This window comes from Lygodium microphyllum, chromosome 25 (assembly GCF_053477565.2).
Source record: "Lygodium microphyllum isolate KBCC chromosome 25, Lygodium_microphyllum_v1.1.10, whole genome shotgun sequence".
In the NCBI taxonomy this organism is placed as follows: Eukaryota; Viridiplantae; Streptophyta; class Polypodiopsida; order Schizaeales; family Lygodiaceae; genus Lygodium; species Lygodium microphyllum.
This window is the reverse complement of record NC_141159.1, coordinates 55,628,392-55,649,024: the sequence shown is the minus strand read 5'-3', so window position 1 is coordinate 55,649,024 and position 20,633 is coordinate 55,628,392. Positions and strand designations below refer to the sequence as shown.

The following is a 20,633-nucleotide window of genomic DNA, read 5'->3' as shown; positions in this document are numbered from 1 at the left end:
TTACAAATTTGTTATGGCTTTTAAATTATTAATCAGAGGAGTTAATGAATAATGGAAGTTTTCCTTTAGTAGTTTTTTCTATCAGATACAGGTGATAAGTTGGGGTCGTGTTTTGGCAAGATTATTGAAGATCTGACAGAATATAAAATTGAGCTCTTTAGTGAACTTATATTCTTCTTTTCCTTGGGTCACAAGGACACTTCCTTTCTAAGTGTGGGGATATGTTGAGAGTGGTAAAAGACTGAATTTTTGACTGATTTTTGTTATTTTTGAGGTCTGAATGATTGATTTTTGATGGATTTAGAGTAATGTATGATTGTTAAAGGAAGTATTTGAGAGTATTTTGGATGATATTGATTATGTTTAGAAGTTCGTGATGATTCTCAATGGAGATATGAGGTTCTGTGATGTTCTAATAGGTTCTGATTGGTTATGTATACCTTATGTATAGCTTCTGTTTTGTTCTGATTGTCATCTGTATGAAACATGGATTGATGATGAATGAAGATTGAGATCTTGTAAAAGTTTATTGAATAGTTTTTGATAGTTTGGAATGGTTTGAGTATGAGTTATGAGGTTTTGATGACCTTCTGTAACCTTCTGTAGAGCCTCTGTCTCTGCTCTGTCTCTGTACTATAACTGTACTGTAGCTGTTCTGATGCTGTACTGTGACTGTTCTGTAGACCTTCTGTAGGTGTTCTGTAGAATGTATGTGTGACTTTGGGAAAGTTTTCTAACCTTTGGAAGGGATGAATCTAAGTTCAAAAGAGCTAAAACAAGTGGAAGAAATAGCTACTGAAGACTGAAGAGAAGACTAAGTGACAGTGACAATAGTGAGCTGTGAAAAGACATTGTAGTGGCTCTGGTGACTCTTCATATCAGACATACCTCTTGGGAGGTGTATCCACGACCTAAGAAGGATTATTGAGGGTTATTATGAGAGCATTGTAGTGAGGATATGATGTACTATTGATGGAGAGAGAGAGAGAGAGAGAGAGAGAGAGAGAGAGAGAGAGAGAGAGAGAGAGAGAGAGTCAGAGATAGTCAATTCTATCAAAACAGTGTAACTATATATGAGAGATTGAGAGAGAGAACTATGAAGACATTGAAGATGAATAATATGTGATTGATTTCCATTCAAAGATGGTGTATTCCTTTTTGTTCTTTTTTCTATTGATGGATTTTGTGAAGATGTTGAAGAATATGGTTGATTTTATCAAATCCGTGGGAGAAATCTACTATGATGCTGCGTGAAGAATTGCTGTTTTCTTTGTTTTGATGATCAAAAGAATGAAATAAAAGCTTGTTGATGTTATAAGATAGATTTTCTTGCAAGAGAATTTCCTTTTCCTTGGTGTTCCTCTTGGGGCTCCATATGTTGTGTGCATGAGGCCATGTGGTGGAGTTGTATGTTGTGTGCATGAGGTCCGGCTAGTGCCATAGCTAGTGCCAACCCATTTTAGATCCCATCAATTAGCATCTTAACTGACATACATATCTTGTCCAAAAAGGATGATTCCCGCAATCCATGAGGATGTGTCTTATTTCTTCCAAGTTTCCGCCCTTGCACTAGTAACAGGGCCTCGAGAATCCATCTCGAGTCATGTAGATCATTTGAGTAGGACCTGAAGGCAGGGAATTTATAGCCAGAGTCCCCCCTAGAATCCAAGCATCCTCCTACGTGAAACTAACCCACGGAGAGGCCTCTCATGGTGGGTTCGGTCCGCGCTCCCGTCACAGTTATTTAGAACCCCCTTGGATAGGATTGACAGCTAGCTGGGGGTAGCGTGGCGTGCCCTCCATGAATTCAACCTGATTCATTATTCAAATTTCTTTTGTGAGCTTGGGTCATACATTCCTTTCACAGACAATGATTCTAGATTTACAAGCACAAACAACAATGAAGGCAAGTGCTCGGGACATCTGTTAAGATGGAGTTCCTATCTTTGAACGCTTAGCGTTCACCCTTCTTGGACCTTTCTTGCCTTGGCGTCAATTGCCAAGTGCTCGGGACATCTATTAAGATGGAGTTCCTATCTTTGAACACTTAGTGTTCGCCCTTCTTGGGCCTTTCTTGCCTTGGCGTCAATTGCCATGACCTTTTGAGGATAAGAGAGCACCCTCATTTTCACATCATTTCTATGTGATAGGAGCGATCAATTATGCTATTGGATTTATATCCAGGTGATAGTTTTCCCTAATTTGCTAGCCTTTAGTTCGGGGTTCTTATCTTAAGATCACATGTCTTAGATGACTCAACCTAGAATTTCAATTGGTCAGTTGGTAACCCTTTTTCCACCTTAGAATTTCATCGGGGTTTCTAGGGTTTCCTCCCCTCAAGATAACAAGAACTTTTGTTCATTCTTCTCGTAGGACAAGAGTAAGTAAGCCCTTTTGCAATCCTTAAGTAGTTGCGAGCATTGAATGTAACATGACGATTGGTCATTCTTCTTGTGGATATGGCATTCGAGTTTTCTTGTATTGGCTTCAAGATGTATCATATTTTGAAAATGATATCTCCAAGGGTGTTTTGGACTCACCGCGACTAGTCGTTAGGATAGAGACCACAGAGCGTCTTTACTTGCCTCTAAGTCAACATATGATCGTAACGATAATTTGACTTATTTGCAATTAAGTCCTAAATAATTCAAATTAAACCCTAGCCTTACTTATCATATAGGCTTTCATTTACCAAGCTGCCTCTTGCAATTAAGTTTAACAATTCACATGCACAACTTACATCTATATTTTAAGATGAATTCCTATTATGCAGTGCTACTGAAACTGTCCATGATGTCACACAAATCTAGATGCAAGTATTTCCTGAAATTGATGATACGATGTGGGATTCCCATTCATGATTTTCCTTATAGCGAATCTATGCAAGTCATAAAGTGTGATCTAAATTTTTAAGTGCGAGTGTACATAAGTTCATTATACCTAATGAAAATGCGATTTAATTCACTCTAATGGTCTATAGGATCCAATCAACTTACACAGTATATTCATATACATTGGAAACCTAAGATGCACTTGCAAAAGAATTCGAGCCTAATACTCAGCTTAGTACTACAACAACCCGTACATGCTTAATCTATTCGTGGCAAGTCATGGTTATTAAGTCTTTACAACTATCTTTCGTGTTGCTAGGCATTGACACCATGGTTGTCAATGATTCCACCATTGAGGGTTTCTCCATAATAAAAGAGTTGAGGAATGCTTTGTGACTTAGGGCATCAGTGACTACATTCTCTTTGCCAGGCCGATACTTGATCTCAAAGTCATTATTTTGCAGAACCTCGATCCAATGACGTTGCCTCACATTTGAGGTCAATCTGGGTGAAGATCCATTTAAGGCTCTTATGGTCTGTGACCAAAGAGAACTTGTTACCAAGCAAATAGTGTCGCCAAAGTTTGAGAGCATGAATAACTGCTAGGAGCTCCAGGTCATGGGTAGCATAATTCCTTTCATGGGTTTTTAGCTTCCTCAAGGAATAGGCTATAGGATGTTCTTCTTGCATTAGTATGCAGCCTAGTGCAAGTGAGCTAGCATCCATGACAACTTCAAATTCCTTGCTCAAGTCAGGGAGTTTCAGAATCGGTGATGCCACTAAGCTATGCTTGAGTTGATCAAAACTTGATTGTTCAATGGGTGTCCATACTATAGCAACCTGCTTTTTCAGCAAATTTGTGAGGGCTACTACATTAAGGCATAGTCCTTAATGAAGATCATGGACCAACCTGTTAATCCAAGAAAGCTACGTACTTCTTTAACAGTAGTTGGTAGAGGCCACTCTTGGACATCCTTAACCTTGGTAGGATGAGGAAGGCGCACTTTTTCTTCTTAGCATAGAGCTTATGAGTCCTCATGGTCTCAAGGACGATGCGGACTTGGGATTCATAATCCTCCTTTTCCTTGGAATAAACCAAGATGTTATCAAAGAAGACAAGTACAAAATCATCGAGATATGGTCTAAAAATGTCCTACATTAGCCTATTAAAGGTGGCAGGGGCATTAATCAATCCAAAAGGCATTACTATGAATTCAAAATGACCATATCTGGTGTTGAACACTGTCTAAGGAATATCCTCTTCCTTGACTCAAATATGGTAGTATCCTAACCTCAAATCAATCTTGGAGGAGATTTTTGCTCCCTGCAATCAATCAAGTAACTCATCTATCCTTGGAATGGGGTATTTATTTTTTATGGTTACTTGGTTCATGCCTCTATAATCGATGCAAAGGCGAAGTGTACCATCCTTCTTCTTTTGGAACAAGACTGGAGCCCCCCAAGGAGAACTGTTGGGGCGTATGTACCCTTGGTCCAATAGCTGTTTGAGTTGTTCCTTTAACTCAATAGCTTCAAGAATGGACATCTTGTAGGCCCTTTTTGTGACTGTGCAGCCCCTGGTATTATTTTAATCTCATGATCCACTTCCATAGGTGGTGGTGATTCAGTCAATTCTTCTAGGAGCACATCTGTATACTCTTTTAGCTGTGATGGTTCTTCATTGGAGTCCTCTACCCATTCTAGTTTGTTTAGCTTGATCAGATAAATTGGTAATACTTTTCTTATTCCTTGAACTATTCATGTTGCCTTAGCTAATTGGATCTTTGGTTTACCTACTTCTTCTTGAGTTGTAACCTGCTCACCCTTAGGATTCCGAAAGGAGATATGACCCCTTCCACAATGGATGTGAGCATCGTTGGGAATTAGCCTATCCATCTTGAGTAGGCGCTCATGGACTCCTAAATTAATTACCTTGAACTTAACAGATGTGGGCTCGTTTTTGAGTGGGAAATCCACTATGGGAGCTTTCGCTCAACCGCCAAGACCCACAGACTACTTATTGTTCAAGCATTCCAAGCCGAGCACTAATGGCTACCTCTTATATAGCCGACGCACCATCCATATCTATGGGTGTAGTGAGCTTACCTCCATGCCAATCGAGTTACCTCCTCTCCCGCACACTCCGCTAGCTCCATGATCCAAGTGCAAGCTTCAAACGAGCTCCATCCTCAAGCTCCATGCTCCAAGCTCCATTGCCGCGAGCAAGAGAAGAGAAGAGAAGAGAAGAGAAGAGAAGAGAAGAGAAGAGAAGAGAAGAGAAGAGAAGAGAAGAGAAGAGAAGAAGAGAGGAGAAGATGGAGAGCTTCTCCTCCCCGGTCCCTCACCCTCACACACTCACTCCCTCTCACTCTCACACTCCCTCTCTCAAGCACAAGCTCAAGCGAGCAAGAACAAGAAGAAGAAGAAGAAGAGGAGAGCTACTTTTGGCCACACACAAGAATGATCTCTTATTCACTTTTTGAACTTTATATATACAAACCCTAAAATCCCATGGGCACCCATCCCTTTTTTACATGACCGGCCATTGTGGCAAGGTCCTTTTTCCATTTCCCTCTTCTAGCCTTGTGCCTCTAGTCTACACCCATCTAATATTTTACAATTGGCACAGAAGGGAGCCTGGCTCTCTTTTACAAGAGTTTTTCGAGTTTTTTGAGGCACCTTTTTATTTAAGGTTGCGCTTTTTTCCCCGGTTCATCTTTAGAGGCCGCCTATGTGTCTTTGCTCTTTTTCCATCTTCCTTTTGCTTTTTCCTACATTTTTTCGCCATCTTGACTTGGGGTTAACATTACCCCCTCCTAGACGGGTGCCAGTCCCATGGCACTTCGGCGTTGGTGTAAGGGTGAGGGCCACATGTAAACACAGGTGCTTGTGGAAGCTCAAGAATGATGTTCGTCGGAGCAGCTCACTGGATGTCGTGGGTGGACGAGGGCCTCCGAAGTTGGTGGTTTGGCGCTTTTGGGGTGCCTCAAGAAGAAGGTGCGGTGCTCTACCTAAGGGGAGTGCTTTCCTCAGCGTGTTGGTGCATTGTGCTCATGCTAGTGGAATGGGGAGGTGGTTCTAATCGGAGGCGAGCCCGGGTGATATCCCACACTTGAGGACCCCATTTGTGCCAAGGGGGTGCGGTGCCAGTGGCTTAGGGTGACGGGTCTAACTATATGTGAGTGTCACCTCCCTAGGGTGTCCTACCCTTGATGTGCCCTAAGCGTGACGTGGGGGAGCAAAAAGAGCTAGGGGTAGGAGCGGAGCCAGCCAACCGAAGCCACCAGACACGCCTAACTTAAGGACCCCTAGGTGCAATGATCGTGCTTTTCTTTTCTCTTTTTTTTTAATACATTTAGGGATAGTATTATATCAGGAGTATGACAGTCAAGTCTAATTCTCATCATCAAAATGAGGGGGGGAAGGAGGGCGGATGGATTTGTGTAAAAATTGGTGGCTCTACATGTACCCTTTCAGGTTCATGCGGACGTGGAGAGAGGTGGTGGATAGGAAGGGGTGATTACACCTAATGAATTGGCTGTTACTCATATCCTCTAGGAGAGCTAGGCAAAAGGAAGGTAGTAGGCTAGCTCTCATCATTAAGCGGGCCATAGCGCAGCTATCAATAGCATTGGGATCAAAAAAGAGGGGAGACAAGCCGTTTTCTTGTAGTGCAGGATCTTGCTTGAGTAGGAGCTTAAGGAGCCTAAGGTAATTACACACAGTTATGAAAGTGGGATCGGGACAGAGGAGAATTCCACGAGGAAGTGCGTCATGGAGTCGGTTAGGCTTTCTAAATAAAAAATTCAATGTCATTGTAATCGTATCATCCTCAGACATTGAAGATCCAATGGTGGCAAGTTGATCTGCTATGTTCTTGATCTCTATAGTGTAGGCCTGAATGCTTCTGCCATTCCTAGACATGTTATTGAACTGTTGCTTTGGCTGAATCTTTCTTACATGTGTTACATTTCCATAATTCTTCATGAGTATGTCACATGCATCCTTTGGAGAACTTCATCCAGTAATCTGTATAACCATAGCATCTGGTATACATAAGGAAAACCAATGTAACACCTTGCATGCTCTCTCAGTCCATAGCTTATAAGCCCTTTTCTGATCATTTGTTAGATTCCTTTCATGCATTTCAGGTTCAGTCTCATCACCTGTGCATAAGTCCCAATAACCTCTACCAACCAAAAAATTCTTCATACGGAACTTCCATAAAGCAAAATTTTTGTTGTCTAGCTTTTCTCCCATTATTTGAGTGATATTGTCAGTGCATTGAGCATTTTCCATAGTTGCAGCTTAGGTATTCAATGATGTAAACACCATATTAGTAAATTTGGGAATCTCCCAATTCCCATTTTTGAAAACTAAAAAAGAGGGGCATAGATAACATGTCTGTAAGTTTCTCAAAACCCTATCATGTGACCTGTCATTGGAAAGCGCATGAAAAATGGGATCTAAAGAGCCATAAAAGGCTCATTTTGGAGAAATGGTCTTCAAGTTATGGGAAATCCAAAGTTTTGACCACATGTCCCAAACTTGTGGAAAATTCCCATATTCCCCATTATGGTGTTTGTATACAACCTGTAAGTATCTGACTCATTTTCCTACAGTTCAGGACTAGTTTCCTACTATTCAGGACAGCTTCCTACAATTCAGGACAGTTTCCTTGACAACCTGCTTGCTATAAATTGTATTCCAACAATGAGAAAACACAGTCAACTGAGCATAAACCAAGCTCAAATCAGTTCAAAACATTCTATGGTAGTGGCAAAACATCCAGCAACAAACTATGTCCATACAAGTATCAATGTTTGTACTATATGCAAGTAGCAGTACCAAATATAGCCAATCCACTGCTATAAGCAGCAGTATTTTCTCTGTTAAAACAAGAGTATTTAGACCTCAAAACAGCCCCAAAACATCTCATTCAATTGCCACTCTATGCAGGAGTTGATATATGTCCAATCGATCAGAATATATTGCATGTATGTCAAGTGAAGATGATAGAAATCCTTCTTGTAAACAATAAGCAGTCAATACCTTGGTATAACCAGCAACAAATTAGTCCAAAGTTTGGACTTTCAATAGTCATAATATCCCAAAAAGCATCTACCACTCAAGTGGTATGATCCAAGCATTTGTCAGTAGCAAATAAGCATCACAGATACTTCAACCCTGTAGGTATATTGTTTCCAAATTCAGGACATCAACCAGTTCACTGTTTCTAGCATGCAAATAAGCTCCAAAATTGAGCATTTAACACTCCAATATCATGCTCAAATGCATGATAATAAGGGCATATACATTGTTAGGATGAAAGCTACCAGTGCCCTGGAATCACCTGCTGTTTACTACAGTAAACAACTAGTTTGCATACGTTTGTGCTAAATATCTCAAAATCTGTGAGGAATTTCAAAAAACTTTCTTCTGCAAAGTTGTAGACCACGTCAAAACGGTCATGTGAAGATGTCCGTTTCTCCAAAAACCATTTATGTAGCAAGATATAGCTTCTGCAAAAAACGGGCTGCATGCGCAGTCTCCTTTGATGACATTTTCTTCAGATCTAATGTCTTGATGTCAAATGGCCACTGCCAAGCCTTCACGCTTCACGCATTCAAGATACCATGTTGTAAGAGAGTGAGAGAGGCAGAGTGGAGTGGAAGATGAGCCTCAGCTCATTGTTGTTCTTATTTCATTATTTTTCCATCATCCTAACTAAAAGAGACTTACACACATAGGTATGACTAACCAATACTAACTGTGGTTAAGTCACTGACTACACCAACTTATTGAATGTCACACACATGTACAGTTGTATCCAGCTAATGTCAATCACATACATAAAGATAGACTGACTGAAGAGTAGCAGGAGCTTGATATTCTAACAGTCCCCCCCCCCTCCTAATATCATGATTTTTAAAAAGGGGGCCCATTGGTCCCCCCAAAGGTCCATGCCCAAATTGTTTAAAACCTTGGCCATTTTTTCCTTTGGCACTATTCGATTCCCCGTGTCTCGACTGCGTCTGACACCCAAATTCAGTTCCGAAAATCCCTACATGTTGGTGGGTTAATTCCAAAGATGGTGTTTCCTCCTTATCTTCCAAAAAAACAAATGTCAAGAATACTCATTGCATGATTTCCCCCCATATATGGAGTGCTTCCTAAAGATGGCATAATACACCAAAAAGCATGCTCCCTTTTTCCTCTTCTCCTTGTCCAAACTAGTTATCATGTATGACAAAACTACACATATTACCCACCCTCATTTGCAAATAGGCATACATGCATAAAACTCATGATTTACTCCTTTCTTCTCTTATTCTTCAAGCTAGGCACAACTTTATCTTATTTGCATTACCTCATTCTTCAAGCGAAATCAAATTCTTCAAGTAAGCTTCATTGCCAAGTATATCCTAGCAATCAATGAGTATGTAAGCATGAAATACCCTCCAACAAGGTGCAACAAGTATTTCAACATTTTACCCCAACTCCTTTGGCATTTTAATCACCACTCCTTTAAATCCACATAATCATGGCTTTTCCTCAATCACATGCAAGTTTCCAATACATTGCCTAGATTATGGAATTTGAATCTTCCATGTTCATCATTATGTGGCATTCCTAACTCGAACCCAATTGATGGAAATAAATCAAGCATAAAAAATATATGTACAAATTACCTTGCTAGACAAACCAAAACATATAGATATTGATGCTAACTTTGGCTACTCAAAACATCTAGTTATGTCCTTCTTTCTAGGTTTTTCATGAGTGGATGCATAGCATCACAATTGTGCATGTAGATTTGTGACTAGAATAGCATAGGCTAGATCTATTTAGGTTAAGGACAAAGCATGCTTTAACAAATTACTAGCCTAGATGCCACAAAGTGGGTAGGACACCTGAATGAGGGTGCAAACCCTAATTCATGGGGACACAAACCCTAACACATAAAGTGGGGTGTGAATCCTAAAGTGAAAATGGAGTGCCACCCTAGAGAAGTCACATAACCCTAACCTTAATATTGGTCTATATAAGCATGGGAGGTCTCAATTATATTTATCATTTTAGTGCATCTATGATGTGCAAGCTGTATCAATGCAACTATTGAAGCTTTCTATTCTCTTCTTCTATTTTACAATCTTGCCTCCATTGTTGAGAGTGAATGGGAGAGAGTGTGTCTGAGAGGTATGTTGAGGGAGGGATTGAGGGAAGATGAGGCTCTATGCCATCATCTTCTTCTTATCTACTAGCTTCTCAACTCGTTGGTGTGCTTGGTGGTGGATGTGAAGGAGTAACAGCATTGGATTGTATTGTTTGGATCACATAGTCTTTAAGATTTTTGGCTATAATAGGGAAAGGTAAGATAGGCGAGTTCACTATACCTCAAAGCTAGTCTTGTGTTCTTTCTTTCTTGTTTTGGAGAGAAGGATGTGTGCTCAATTAGATTGGAGTGTTGAGAGACAAGGTGAGATATTTTCACTAAAGTAAGTTACATCTTCTAAAATAATAGGAGGCCATCCAATGTCTTGATTGTCGTGCATTTAGTCCCAACAGATTGGATAAGATATATATGCATTGATAGAGTTGAATAAAGTCTCAAGTATACTCAAAGCTAGGGATCCTCACTTGTATAGTCACCTTGAGAACATACATCCATTGATAGAGTTGAATAAAGTCTCAAGTATACTCCAAGATAGGGATCCTCACCTGTATACTCATCTTGTGAACATACATGCAAAAGGTTGTACCTTTATCTATCATGTGGTTGTAGCATTTCTAAGTTGTTGTGGAAAGTTCTTTGGGTAGAAAAGAGAGATGTGCGAATGAATTATCCAAACTCTCCATGGACACACTATGGTAATAGACCTAAAGCTTAGTTTGTAAAGAACAACCTATGAAGACAAGTCAAGAGCTCTTTAGTGCTATTATAGATCACATGATGCTTTTACCTTCAAGAATAGTTATGATCTTGCTTGAAATGACGAGAAGAATCAAACTAGACCATGTATTTTTGCCATGGATGTATAGGAAGAGAGATATTGGTGAGTTCTCCATGAAAGCTTGAGGGAAGAAGGAAGAAGAAGCTTGCTTTCAAAAGCAACCATGAGTAGTCCAATAAGGTCCTCTTTTACCAAATTGGTTGCAAAATTCCTAAAACTGAGTGGTAGCCTGTAAAAAAAGCCTAAAACTAAGTGATAACTTGCTAAAATGACCTTGTTGAAAATTTCTCCAAATGTGGTATTTCCTACTTATATAGAAGGTGATCTAATCCTTATAATACTCCATCTCTACACTTATACCTCTTGTGCTTGTCTGAAATAGAATTTCATGAGGGAAAATGACACCAAATATGAACAAAAGGAAAAAAAAAAGGATCAAAGACTATTGATCTAATATAATTTGTAATGAAGGTGTCAAGAATCGTGTGGTGGGGGGACTTGCTTGAGCTACTGCGCCAAACACACACCATACACACAAGAGAAAGCTCACTCATGAACACAAGAAGAGAGACGGAGGCCAAAAAGTTTTCTTGTTGGTTTCTTCTTCTTCTTCCACATACAATAAAATGTACAAAAAGTATAGATAAGTCACAACATAAAGAAAAGTAGCCTACTAAGTCAAGCAATGCATATCTGACTATACTAATTGATTGGTGCTATAAATATGCCAATTGTAGGTAGGTACAACAAACAAAATATAATAAGTGATAAGTTAGTGGCCATGTGAGGATCATACTCACCACCGATGTGCTAAGTGTAGATGTTTAGACCCATCTAGCTATTCAGTCCATCATTAATGTCCGCACATATTGAGCTTCCATCTCAACACTCCCCCTCAAGCTCAATTGTATCTCTACAACTCCAAGCAAGCTTCAAAACTTTTGAAGCTTCTCTACATCCAATGACCTTGTGAAAATCTTAGCTATATGATCCTGTGTGTTGACATATACCAAGTTAATCTCTCCTACAAGTACCTTTTCTCTCACAAAGTGGTAGTGCACCTCAATGTGTTTGGTCCTAGCATGGAGCACTGGGTTCCTAACTAGATGCATGCTTCTCATGTTGTCACAATGAATGACAACTGGACCATCTCACTGCATATCCAAATCACCCAATAAATTTTAGAGTTGTACCACCTCACATGCTGCTATAGTAGCACCTCTATGCTCAACATTTGTACTCGATAAAGCAATGGCAGGTTGCTTTTTGCTACTCCATGTAACTGCTACACTACTAAGGGAAAACATGAGTCCACTGGTAAATCTTCCATCTAGCATGCTACTAGTCCAATCTCCATCTATGTATCCAAATTCATGTACATTCTTACTTGCCTCATAAAAAAGTCCATAATGTAAAGTGAACTTAACATACCTCAATATGTGTCTAATTGCATCCAAATGAGGCTTTCTAGGCATCTACATAAACTAACTGACAAGGCCAACAACATAGCTCAAGTCTTGGCCTTGTGATAGTCTTGTAAATCAGACTCCATACTATCCTCCTAACATAGTAGCGTATTCTATCTCATCCCCAACATCAGCACTCAACTTCACATTTTGCTCTAATGGTACTGAAAGAGGCTTACATGTTGTCATACCATACTTGGATAACATATCCAAGCCATATTGTCTTTGGGATAGCCATATGCCATCATCACATCTCATCACCTTAATGCCAAGAAAGTACATCGGCTCACCCAATTTCTCATCTCAAACTTCTTCTTCAAAAATTCCTTAATTTCAACAATCCCACTGCCACTATCACCTGTAATAATCAAGTCATCCACATAGATGACTATTATGACCAAGCATGCATCTCCCTTTCTCACATAGAGTGAGTGGTTAGCATCAAAAACATAAAAGCCAATGTTGACAAGATACTCTCTAATCTTGTCGGACCATGCTCTTGGTGCTTGCTTTAGCCTATAGAGCACTTTCTTTAACCTGCACACATATGTGGGATGCTCTAACCTCATAACCTACTAGCTCCTCCATATACACATCTTCTTGCAATCTTCCATGCAAGAATGCATTTATAACATCCATTTCTATAAATTTCAACCTCTCACTACTACCAAATCAATCACACATCTAATAGTTTCCATCCTAGTAACTAGGCTAAAAGTCTCTTCATAATCTATGCCATATGTTTGAGCATAGCTTTTGCAACTAGTCTAGTCTTATACCTGCTAAATCAAACCATTTGCATTATCCTTGATTTTGAAAATCCACTTACAATCAATATCTTTATTTCCCTTAGGCAAGGGTACCAAATCCTAAGTCTTATTAGCTTCTAATGTAGCCATCTCCTCATCCATTGTTGCATCCCAATGAGCATGACCAACAGCATCCTTAAAAAAAGTGGACTCAACACCCCCAAGTACCTTTACCATATATGTTAAAGATGTGTGGGATCCAGGACATGGCAACGTAGCTATTGTGGATGTAATAAGAAGAATGAACTCATGATGATAGAGACACTGGACTTGACTGTTACACAAGTGAATTAGGTTGCAAGATTGAAGCTTGGACTCATAAACACAATCTTGTGTACTAGACTGACAAGTACAAGACTGACACTAACTGATAAAAGAAAAGCATCATCATGTATTCATTCATATAAAAAATGGTAGTCAAGTACAATGCTTTATAGTTGTTGGATGGGTACAATTTTCCCTCTGTGCATATGGGATTCCTGCAACCTGCATGTCTTAAGCCCAAATTGCCTCAAGAGGCTACATTAGGTGTGATTGCAAATATCTCAACACCCCTCCTCAATCACAACTAGAAAGTACAAAGTGTGTATAGGCTTTAGTGAAAGCAACACATGTAAAGTGTGGGCACACCATAAACATGGCAAAACACTAGAGGCTGTCGCAGAAAAGGCTAAGTGTGGGTACCATAAAACATGATGGACATCCAAAGGCTGTAGGCAGGGGCCTTACAAAGGGTGTAGTACAAGGCTATATGAGGAGTTTACAAGCTTATGATAAATACATTTAGGATAGACATTACAAGGCTAAAAAATTCAGTAAAAATTTGGATCAAGGATCGGCAGGCCCTTCCAGTAGATCTTTAATTCATTGCAGGTTTTTGTAATAAAGCTAAATTCCACAGCAAGCTTTTAAACTGAAAATACAAGAAATAGAGATAAAATGCCAGGAAGCCATAGCCAAGGCAGCTTGGCAAGAAATGGTATTACCAATATTGGTTGAGAATCACATCATGAGAGGCTGCAACAAGCTATGGTGGCCAAGAGTATTCACCTTCTTAGAAGGTGGGAGGTTGAGACCTCAAACAAGATATGTTTGTAGAATGGCAAAAAGATGCTACACATGTTACACCTCCACCTTTTATACTTATCCTAGACTAAGGCATTTACGCTAAGCATGTATGCTTTATTACAAGCCATCCCAGCCTAAGAGAGCTTTGTCCTCAAAGCTGGAATGGGGAAAATTGATAAAGGAAGATTACAAGAATACCTTGTAAGTGATGAATCCATGTGCTAAATGAAACTCCAAGCTAAATAAAATCTCATATATCAATGAAGTATAGGTATGAAATTTGAATATACTATTGGAAATTGTCCAAAATAGGCTGCTGCACAAGAATGGCCATAACTTGAAGAAAGAATGTCCAATCATCATGGTTGAGCTATAGAAATGTAGAGGACAATCCCTAGTATCCAACCATGCCATAAAAACCCCATTTTGATGGCCATAGAGCAATTATTTTTATGACAAAAATTTAAGACAGCAAGCTATCATATTTAGATATTACTCTGTTTCCTGCAAAAGCCATGAAAAAGAATGAAGGTATGATGACGGTTTCCAAGTAGACTCCTCCATGGGCAAACCCCTCCATTTAATAAGGTACTCCAACAGTGAACGATTCCTTAAAATCTTTTCTCTTTTGCCAATAAACTTTTCAAGCTCATAAATGATAAGACCATCTTCATCCATGGGAGGTAACTCCTCTAAAACCTTTATGGATGGACCCACATACACTACAAGATATAGACCTTATAGCGACGTTTAAAGCGACGAAAATACAAACAACAAAATTTGCCCCCGTCGTCGCAAAAAGCGTCGTTATTGACGACGCCATGGAATCGTCGCTATTTGCGTCGCTATATGCGTCGCTATTTGCGTCGCTATATGCGTCGCAAATGCGACGCATATAGCGACGCAAATAGCGACGCATATAGCGACGGTTACAGACAGTTTGCGACGCTGATAGCGACGACAATAGCGACGCCTGCAGTAAATTTGCGACGCAAATAGCGACGGTAACAGAGAAAAAAAAAATTTTGTGGCAAGGCAGCCTGTGTGCTGTATGAGAGCCATACAAAATAGTTTCTGCACTGCTGCATACAAAGCGTTTGCAAACAAAAAGAATCTATACTGAAATCATAAAACTGATAGATGAAATAAATACATGATATCGCATAAAATGCGATTGGTACAATCATAAAACAATATCACTAATACATAGAAAATGTCTACATAGATCGGGCGACTAAAAACTAAAGGTATGTGAGCGCTAAGGATCCGAGGGCGAGCTACAAATCGTTGTTCCCCGAAAGCTCGTCCCTCTGCAAAGGAGCATCAAACGGATTCTGCAGAAAAAGAAACAACATATCAATCCACCATACAATAATGCATTCAAATATCTCATGGTAACTACGGACATGAAAGATGAGAGACTTACTGGGCCGCCGCGTCTGTACAATCGGTCGATCAATGATCTGAGACCGTGCCTCTCTGCATATTGAGTCTCAAGGCCTTGCGGATCACGATTTGTAATGGAGTGCTGCAAAGAAAACAAAATGCTAACTGTTAGAAACATGATTGTCAGTACAAATAATATCTCAAAAAAACAAATAAGCAAAACAAAAGAGAAACTTACAAAGTCCTCCAAATATGTCCTGTGGCCGCCACTCCCAAGATGATGTACCGATCCGGCCTCGATTCGTGCCCTCGCCGCCTCCCGCTGCTGACTCCAACGTCCTGGCGAATTTGTAGCCTCCTCCCTCAGTCGGCGCCAGTCCTCTGCATCTAACCACTCGGGCTTTGGAGCCCCACTCTTGATTGCCTTGCGTGCGTCGGATCGTCTATGTGACATGTATGCACGCATGCAATCCATCATCCAGCCCGTAGAGAATCTATCCACTGCGGCTGGCACCGGGAACTCCTCGTGCAAGGATGCTACTATGTACTCCTTGCTCCCCTCCGGTATGTTCCTCCAATGATCCAGGACGTTGTGCCGAAAAACTTGTTGGCACAACTCCCTCATGCGAGCCATCACCCTCCTTCCCTCATCATTCATGATGATAGCTCCTGACCTGCCATCCACTAGGTATCCATAATCCCTAGGAGTGTGCCTCGTATGGGCCCTCTCCCATCTCCGTCCATGCTCCTGGGCATATCCAGGAGACCCCTGAACATCCGGTGTACCGACGGGGGTACCCTCTCCCGGAGTGCCACTGAAAGGGGTGCCACCAGAGGGGGTGCCACCAAAAGGAGTGCCACCAGAGGGGGTGCCACCAAAAGGAGTGCCACCAAAAGGCGTGACATCTGCCGACGGCTGCGCAAAAGCCGGAGTAACTGGAGTGGACGTCCCCACAGGTGTGACAAATCCTGGAGGTGACCGAGCTCTAGCTGAACGACGAGACGGAGACACCGCGTCCGTGTCTCCACAACAGCACCCCCCTGATCCTCCTGCAGTCGTAGTCCCTCCCTCTGGCCCAAGTCGCGAGCGTCGAGATCGTCTGCTCGAAGCTGAAGCATCTGATCGCACTGAAGCTGATCTAGCAGAGCGCCCTGACGAAGAACGAGACAGCTCCTGATCTGCTATCTCTCTGAATCTCGCGAGCTGATCTGGAGACATACGTGCCATCATCTCCTGAAACTCCTCATCGCTCATCCCTCGACTCATCCTGAAAATATCGATACCTGCAGAGATAAAAAATAATGATAGAATAATCAATTGAAACTATACAAAGCGCATTAATATAAATCATTTTTGAAAAATCCATCTTAAAATGCATATCTTATCTACCTTTATGGAAGATCTAAACAATGAATTGAGTAATACAATTCTCCAAGAATGAAGTATTCTATGGTCCCATGTTAATCTCCTGACATAACTCTGCATACACTGGAAGGTCGATAGACATGTCACCACAAAAGAACGAGTCTGCCTCGTTCTCAAAAAATTCTACGACTTCTGTATTTCCATCATTGTTAGCCGATGCAGGCTCCAAGCTTGCGGTGGCCTCCACCCCTTGTAATTTCGATCCCTCTATTTGCATATATTCTTCATCTATGCCTGGAACATCGCTTTGATCGTATACTCTCGCACCTCGAGGAGTTGAAGGTATAACATACCACCATCGAGGTTGTCGGGGATTTGGATAGAAGATTACCTGTTCACAAACACTTACAAACCGTCTTCAAACCATTGTGACATAAAGCATGTCGTATTACAATTAGCAAGCAAATGACTAGAAGATTACCTGTTCACAATGTGCCGGCAACACAAAGGTGTCGCGCAAATCCATCCATTTTTTTTCGGAATCTATTTCGAGAAATCCAGATGGACCTCGTCAAACCGTTGCGCCAGCTCCTCCAAGTACCACTTTGAACCACTGCACATCGAATATTATCATGGAGAAGCTACGGTAATCCACCGTAATAATACTTTGCAAATTCCCAAAATACTCCATCTCATCCACAACCGTGTTCGGATCCGTTGCTCGTCGCCGGCTCTCTTGCTCAAACCTTGCCATGACACCACAGTCCATTGTGGAGCGCATTTTGTCAATACGCTCCACCCGAAAATGCCGTCCGCGCGACCACGCTGCACTATATATTTTGTACTGCACATTGAAACACTCAAATTAGATGTAGCAAACAAATTCAGATACGACACATTCTAAACCCCTCATTACCTTTGGACTACATCCCCTCGAGAACTCCCACTCCTCCATTGAGACCTCTGCCCCTTCGATGGATGCTGCGATCAAGGCTCCATGCAACCATCGTGTTGACATAAACCGCGGCATCTCCTCCATGCCTTCGGGATATCGAATCGGTCGGTGACGCGTACTGCGTCGGAATTCAGCTCGCGCTTCCTCTCGATCTTGCCTTGCAATCTGGTACTTGGCGAGCCACGTCTCCATGGAGGCATGGTGCAACATACAAAAGCGATTCACCTTCTCTTCCATTGAGGCATCCATTCTTTTTTCTACCCCATTTCCAACCACCACATCTCCAGTCAGCCTGTCATCGTCCTTGAGCGTCCATAGCATTTCATTGTCTGGTTCCACTGTTGGTAGCCATTGTGAGATATGCACTAATGCCTCTGACACCAACCAACCCTCCGCCATGCTACCTTCCGGACGAGCTCGTTGTCGCACAAAGCCTTTCAGGGTTTTCATGAAGCGCTCCAGGAAGAACATCCATCGCGTATGGACAGGTCCGGCAATCTCCACTTCGTCCACAAGATGCACAAGAAGGTGAACTTGTATCGTGAGCATGCTAGTGGGCAGGTATTTCTCAAAGAGACAGACCGTCTCAACTGCTCCCCGCCTTGCGGATTCAATAGAGGACGTCTTAATCTCTTTCTGTGAGATCCATTGCACCAAAGTCGACAGCTTGTAAATGGCCCCGCGAATTTCTGGAGTTAGGCATCCCGCGATCGCGATCGGTAGGACAAACTGCCACAAATGAGAAAGCATTAAGAATAATGGTCACTTTTCAAATTTCAAAATGTCCACGCTAATTAAAATCCATTCTGTTCACAAACCTGACATATCTTATGCCAATCATGGGATTTTAGCCCAGACATTTGGTCATCTTTAGAAAATGCGGACCTGAGAGAACGCATCATACCCGTCGGAGTGCGGATAGACTTGATTACTTGCTTCACAATGCGCTCTTCTTTGGTAGACAAAACCCAGGGAGCGCGAGGAAGCTGCACTCCCCCTTCAGCACTCGACTGCGGCCAAAGCGCCTCCATCTTACCTACCTCCTTTAAATCCATTCGTGACCCTATAGTGTCTCTCTTTCCTGTGATGTGGTCCCATAGCAAGCTGCCCACATTTTTGAAAATATGCATGGGATCCAACAAGTGGTTGACCTGTAAGTGGGTCCAATATGGCAACTCGTAGAAAATTGAGAACCGTCGCATTCCATTTGGATGTGATTCCGGGTTTACCATTTTCAGCTCGTACCAGCTTGCAGCGTTCATACGTGCTGGAGGTCGTCCAAGAAAACCTTCCCTGAGTTCATGATCCTCCGGCAAGAAAGTGGCGTGTCCTTGATATACCATCTTCTTCATGGTTCGTGACCTTCGAGAGTCTAACTGTGGCCCACACAATGGACATGCATGATAACCTGAGGTAACGAGACCTGCAAGGCGATCCACGACCTAGTGAATACTTGATTGAATGAAATAAAATATAGATATTACCGGCGTGAACAAAGGTCTGCTCACCTGAGCACTCTCCCAATCCCGGAAAGTCATGCATCGTCCACATGAGAATGGCTCGAATGTTGGCTGACCGCCGACCATCGCGCCTGCTCATATCTTGCACCGTGACCCCCTCCTCCCACAAAATCTTAAGCTCATCGACTAATGGACGAAGATACACGTCCATATTTTTTACTTTGTAGCGGCCCGGGACGAGCAAGCTAAGGATGAGATGTCCTTTCTTCGTAGAAAGCCATGGAGGAATGTTGTAGTTGACAAGCACTATAGGCCACACACTGTAAGAAGTCGAGCGCAGACCGAATGGGTTCACACCATCCATGGCGAGACCGAGTCAAAGATTCCTTGGCTCTCGCGCAAAGCCTGGGAAGGTAGAGTCAATGTGGCTCCATGCGCGCGAATCTGCTGATATTCGTTGCACTCCATCCGTAGACCTATTCTGCACATGCCACGTTGTCAAGCTTGCCATGGCAGACGTGCGAAACATGTGGTTTATGCGGGGGATGAGCGGAAAGTGTCTGAGGACTTTTTGAGGGATGGTCTGCCCTTGCAAGTCCTGTCGATACCTGTGAGCACCACACTTTGGACATGTCTCCATAGTCTCGTATTCATCTCGAAACAATATGCAGTCGTTGATACATGCATGGATGTTATTGTAGTCCATGCCAAGCTTCCGTAAAACATGTTGTGCATCATCACGAGACTCAGGCATGGTGTTTGCAGGTGGCAATATATGATATTTCAATAACCTGAAAAAATCATAAAACACCTTGAAAAATCCATCCATATTTACAATAATACTGTTTTAAAAAAAAACAATGAAGTCTGTATGCAAGGTACCTGAATAACTCAGTCACACTCGTATCGCTCCAACCGTATTTTGCTTGCACACTTAAGAGTGCAAGCAATGTCTTCAACCGAGATACTCGGCACCCATCATATAATGGTATGGATGCTTCCTCTCTAAGCGGGTCAGATGTCTCAACATCCATGGGAATCAATGCATCGATCATTGCCTCCATCTCAGGCTCCAAGATTGTAGGCAAGTCGGGAAGGTTGTCTGTCTCCTCTGGCATTGACGATATAGATGGGCCTTGCGAGTGGTCTATTGGCTCCTGCCATCCATCCATCGCACGTCCACGAACTCTTCTAATTGGCCGCAAAGGGTGCACTCCCCCTTGGGTCGAGACATCACCCCCCTGGACACAAAATTTGCCAACAAGACCCAATCTTATTGTGTATGGTTTTCAATTAGCTTGAGAGTACAATGCATGAAAAATGCTAACTTGAAAATA

The 20,633-nt window shown here is 41.8% G+C and overlaps 1 protein-coding gene across 1 annotated transcript in view; it reads right to left on the bottom strand.

Moving 5' to 3' along the window:
* Positions 1 to 20,414, bottom strand: part of LOC148014237 (uncharacterized) — a 53,599-nt gene extending 33,185 nt beyond the window's left edge. Inside the window, exons 1-2 of the mRNA XM_087666536.1 lie at positions 20,179 to 20,414; positions 19,978 to 20,087 (exon numbers count right to left, since the gene is read on the bottom strand). Coding sequence (XP_087522662.1) covers positions 19,978 to 20,087; positions 20,179 to 20,414 — 346 coding nt within the window. The remainder of the gene's footprint in view (positions 1 to 19,977; positions 20,088 to 20,178) is intronic.
* Between the last annotated feature and the right edge of the window lie 219 nt (positions 20,415 to 20,633).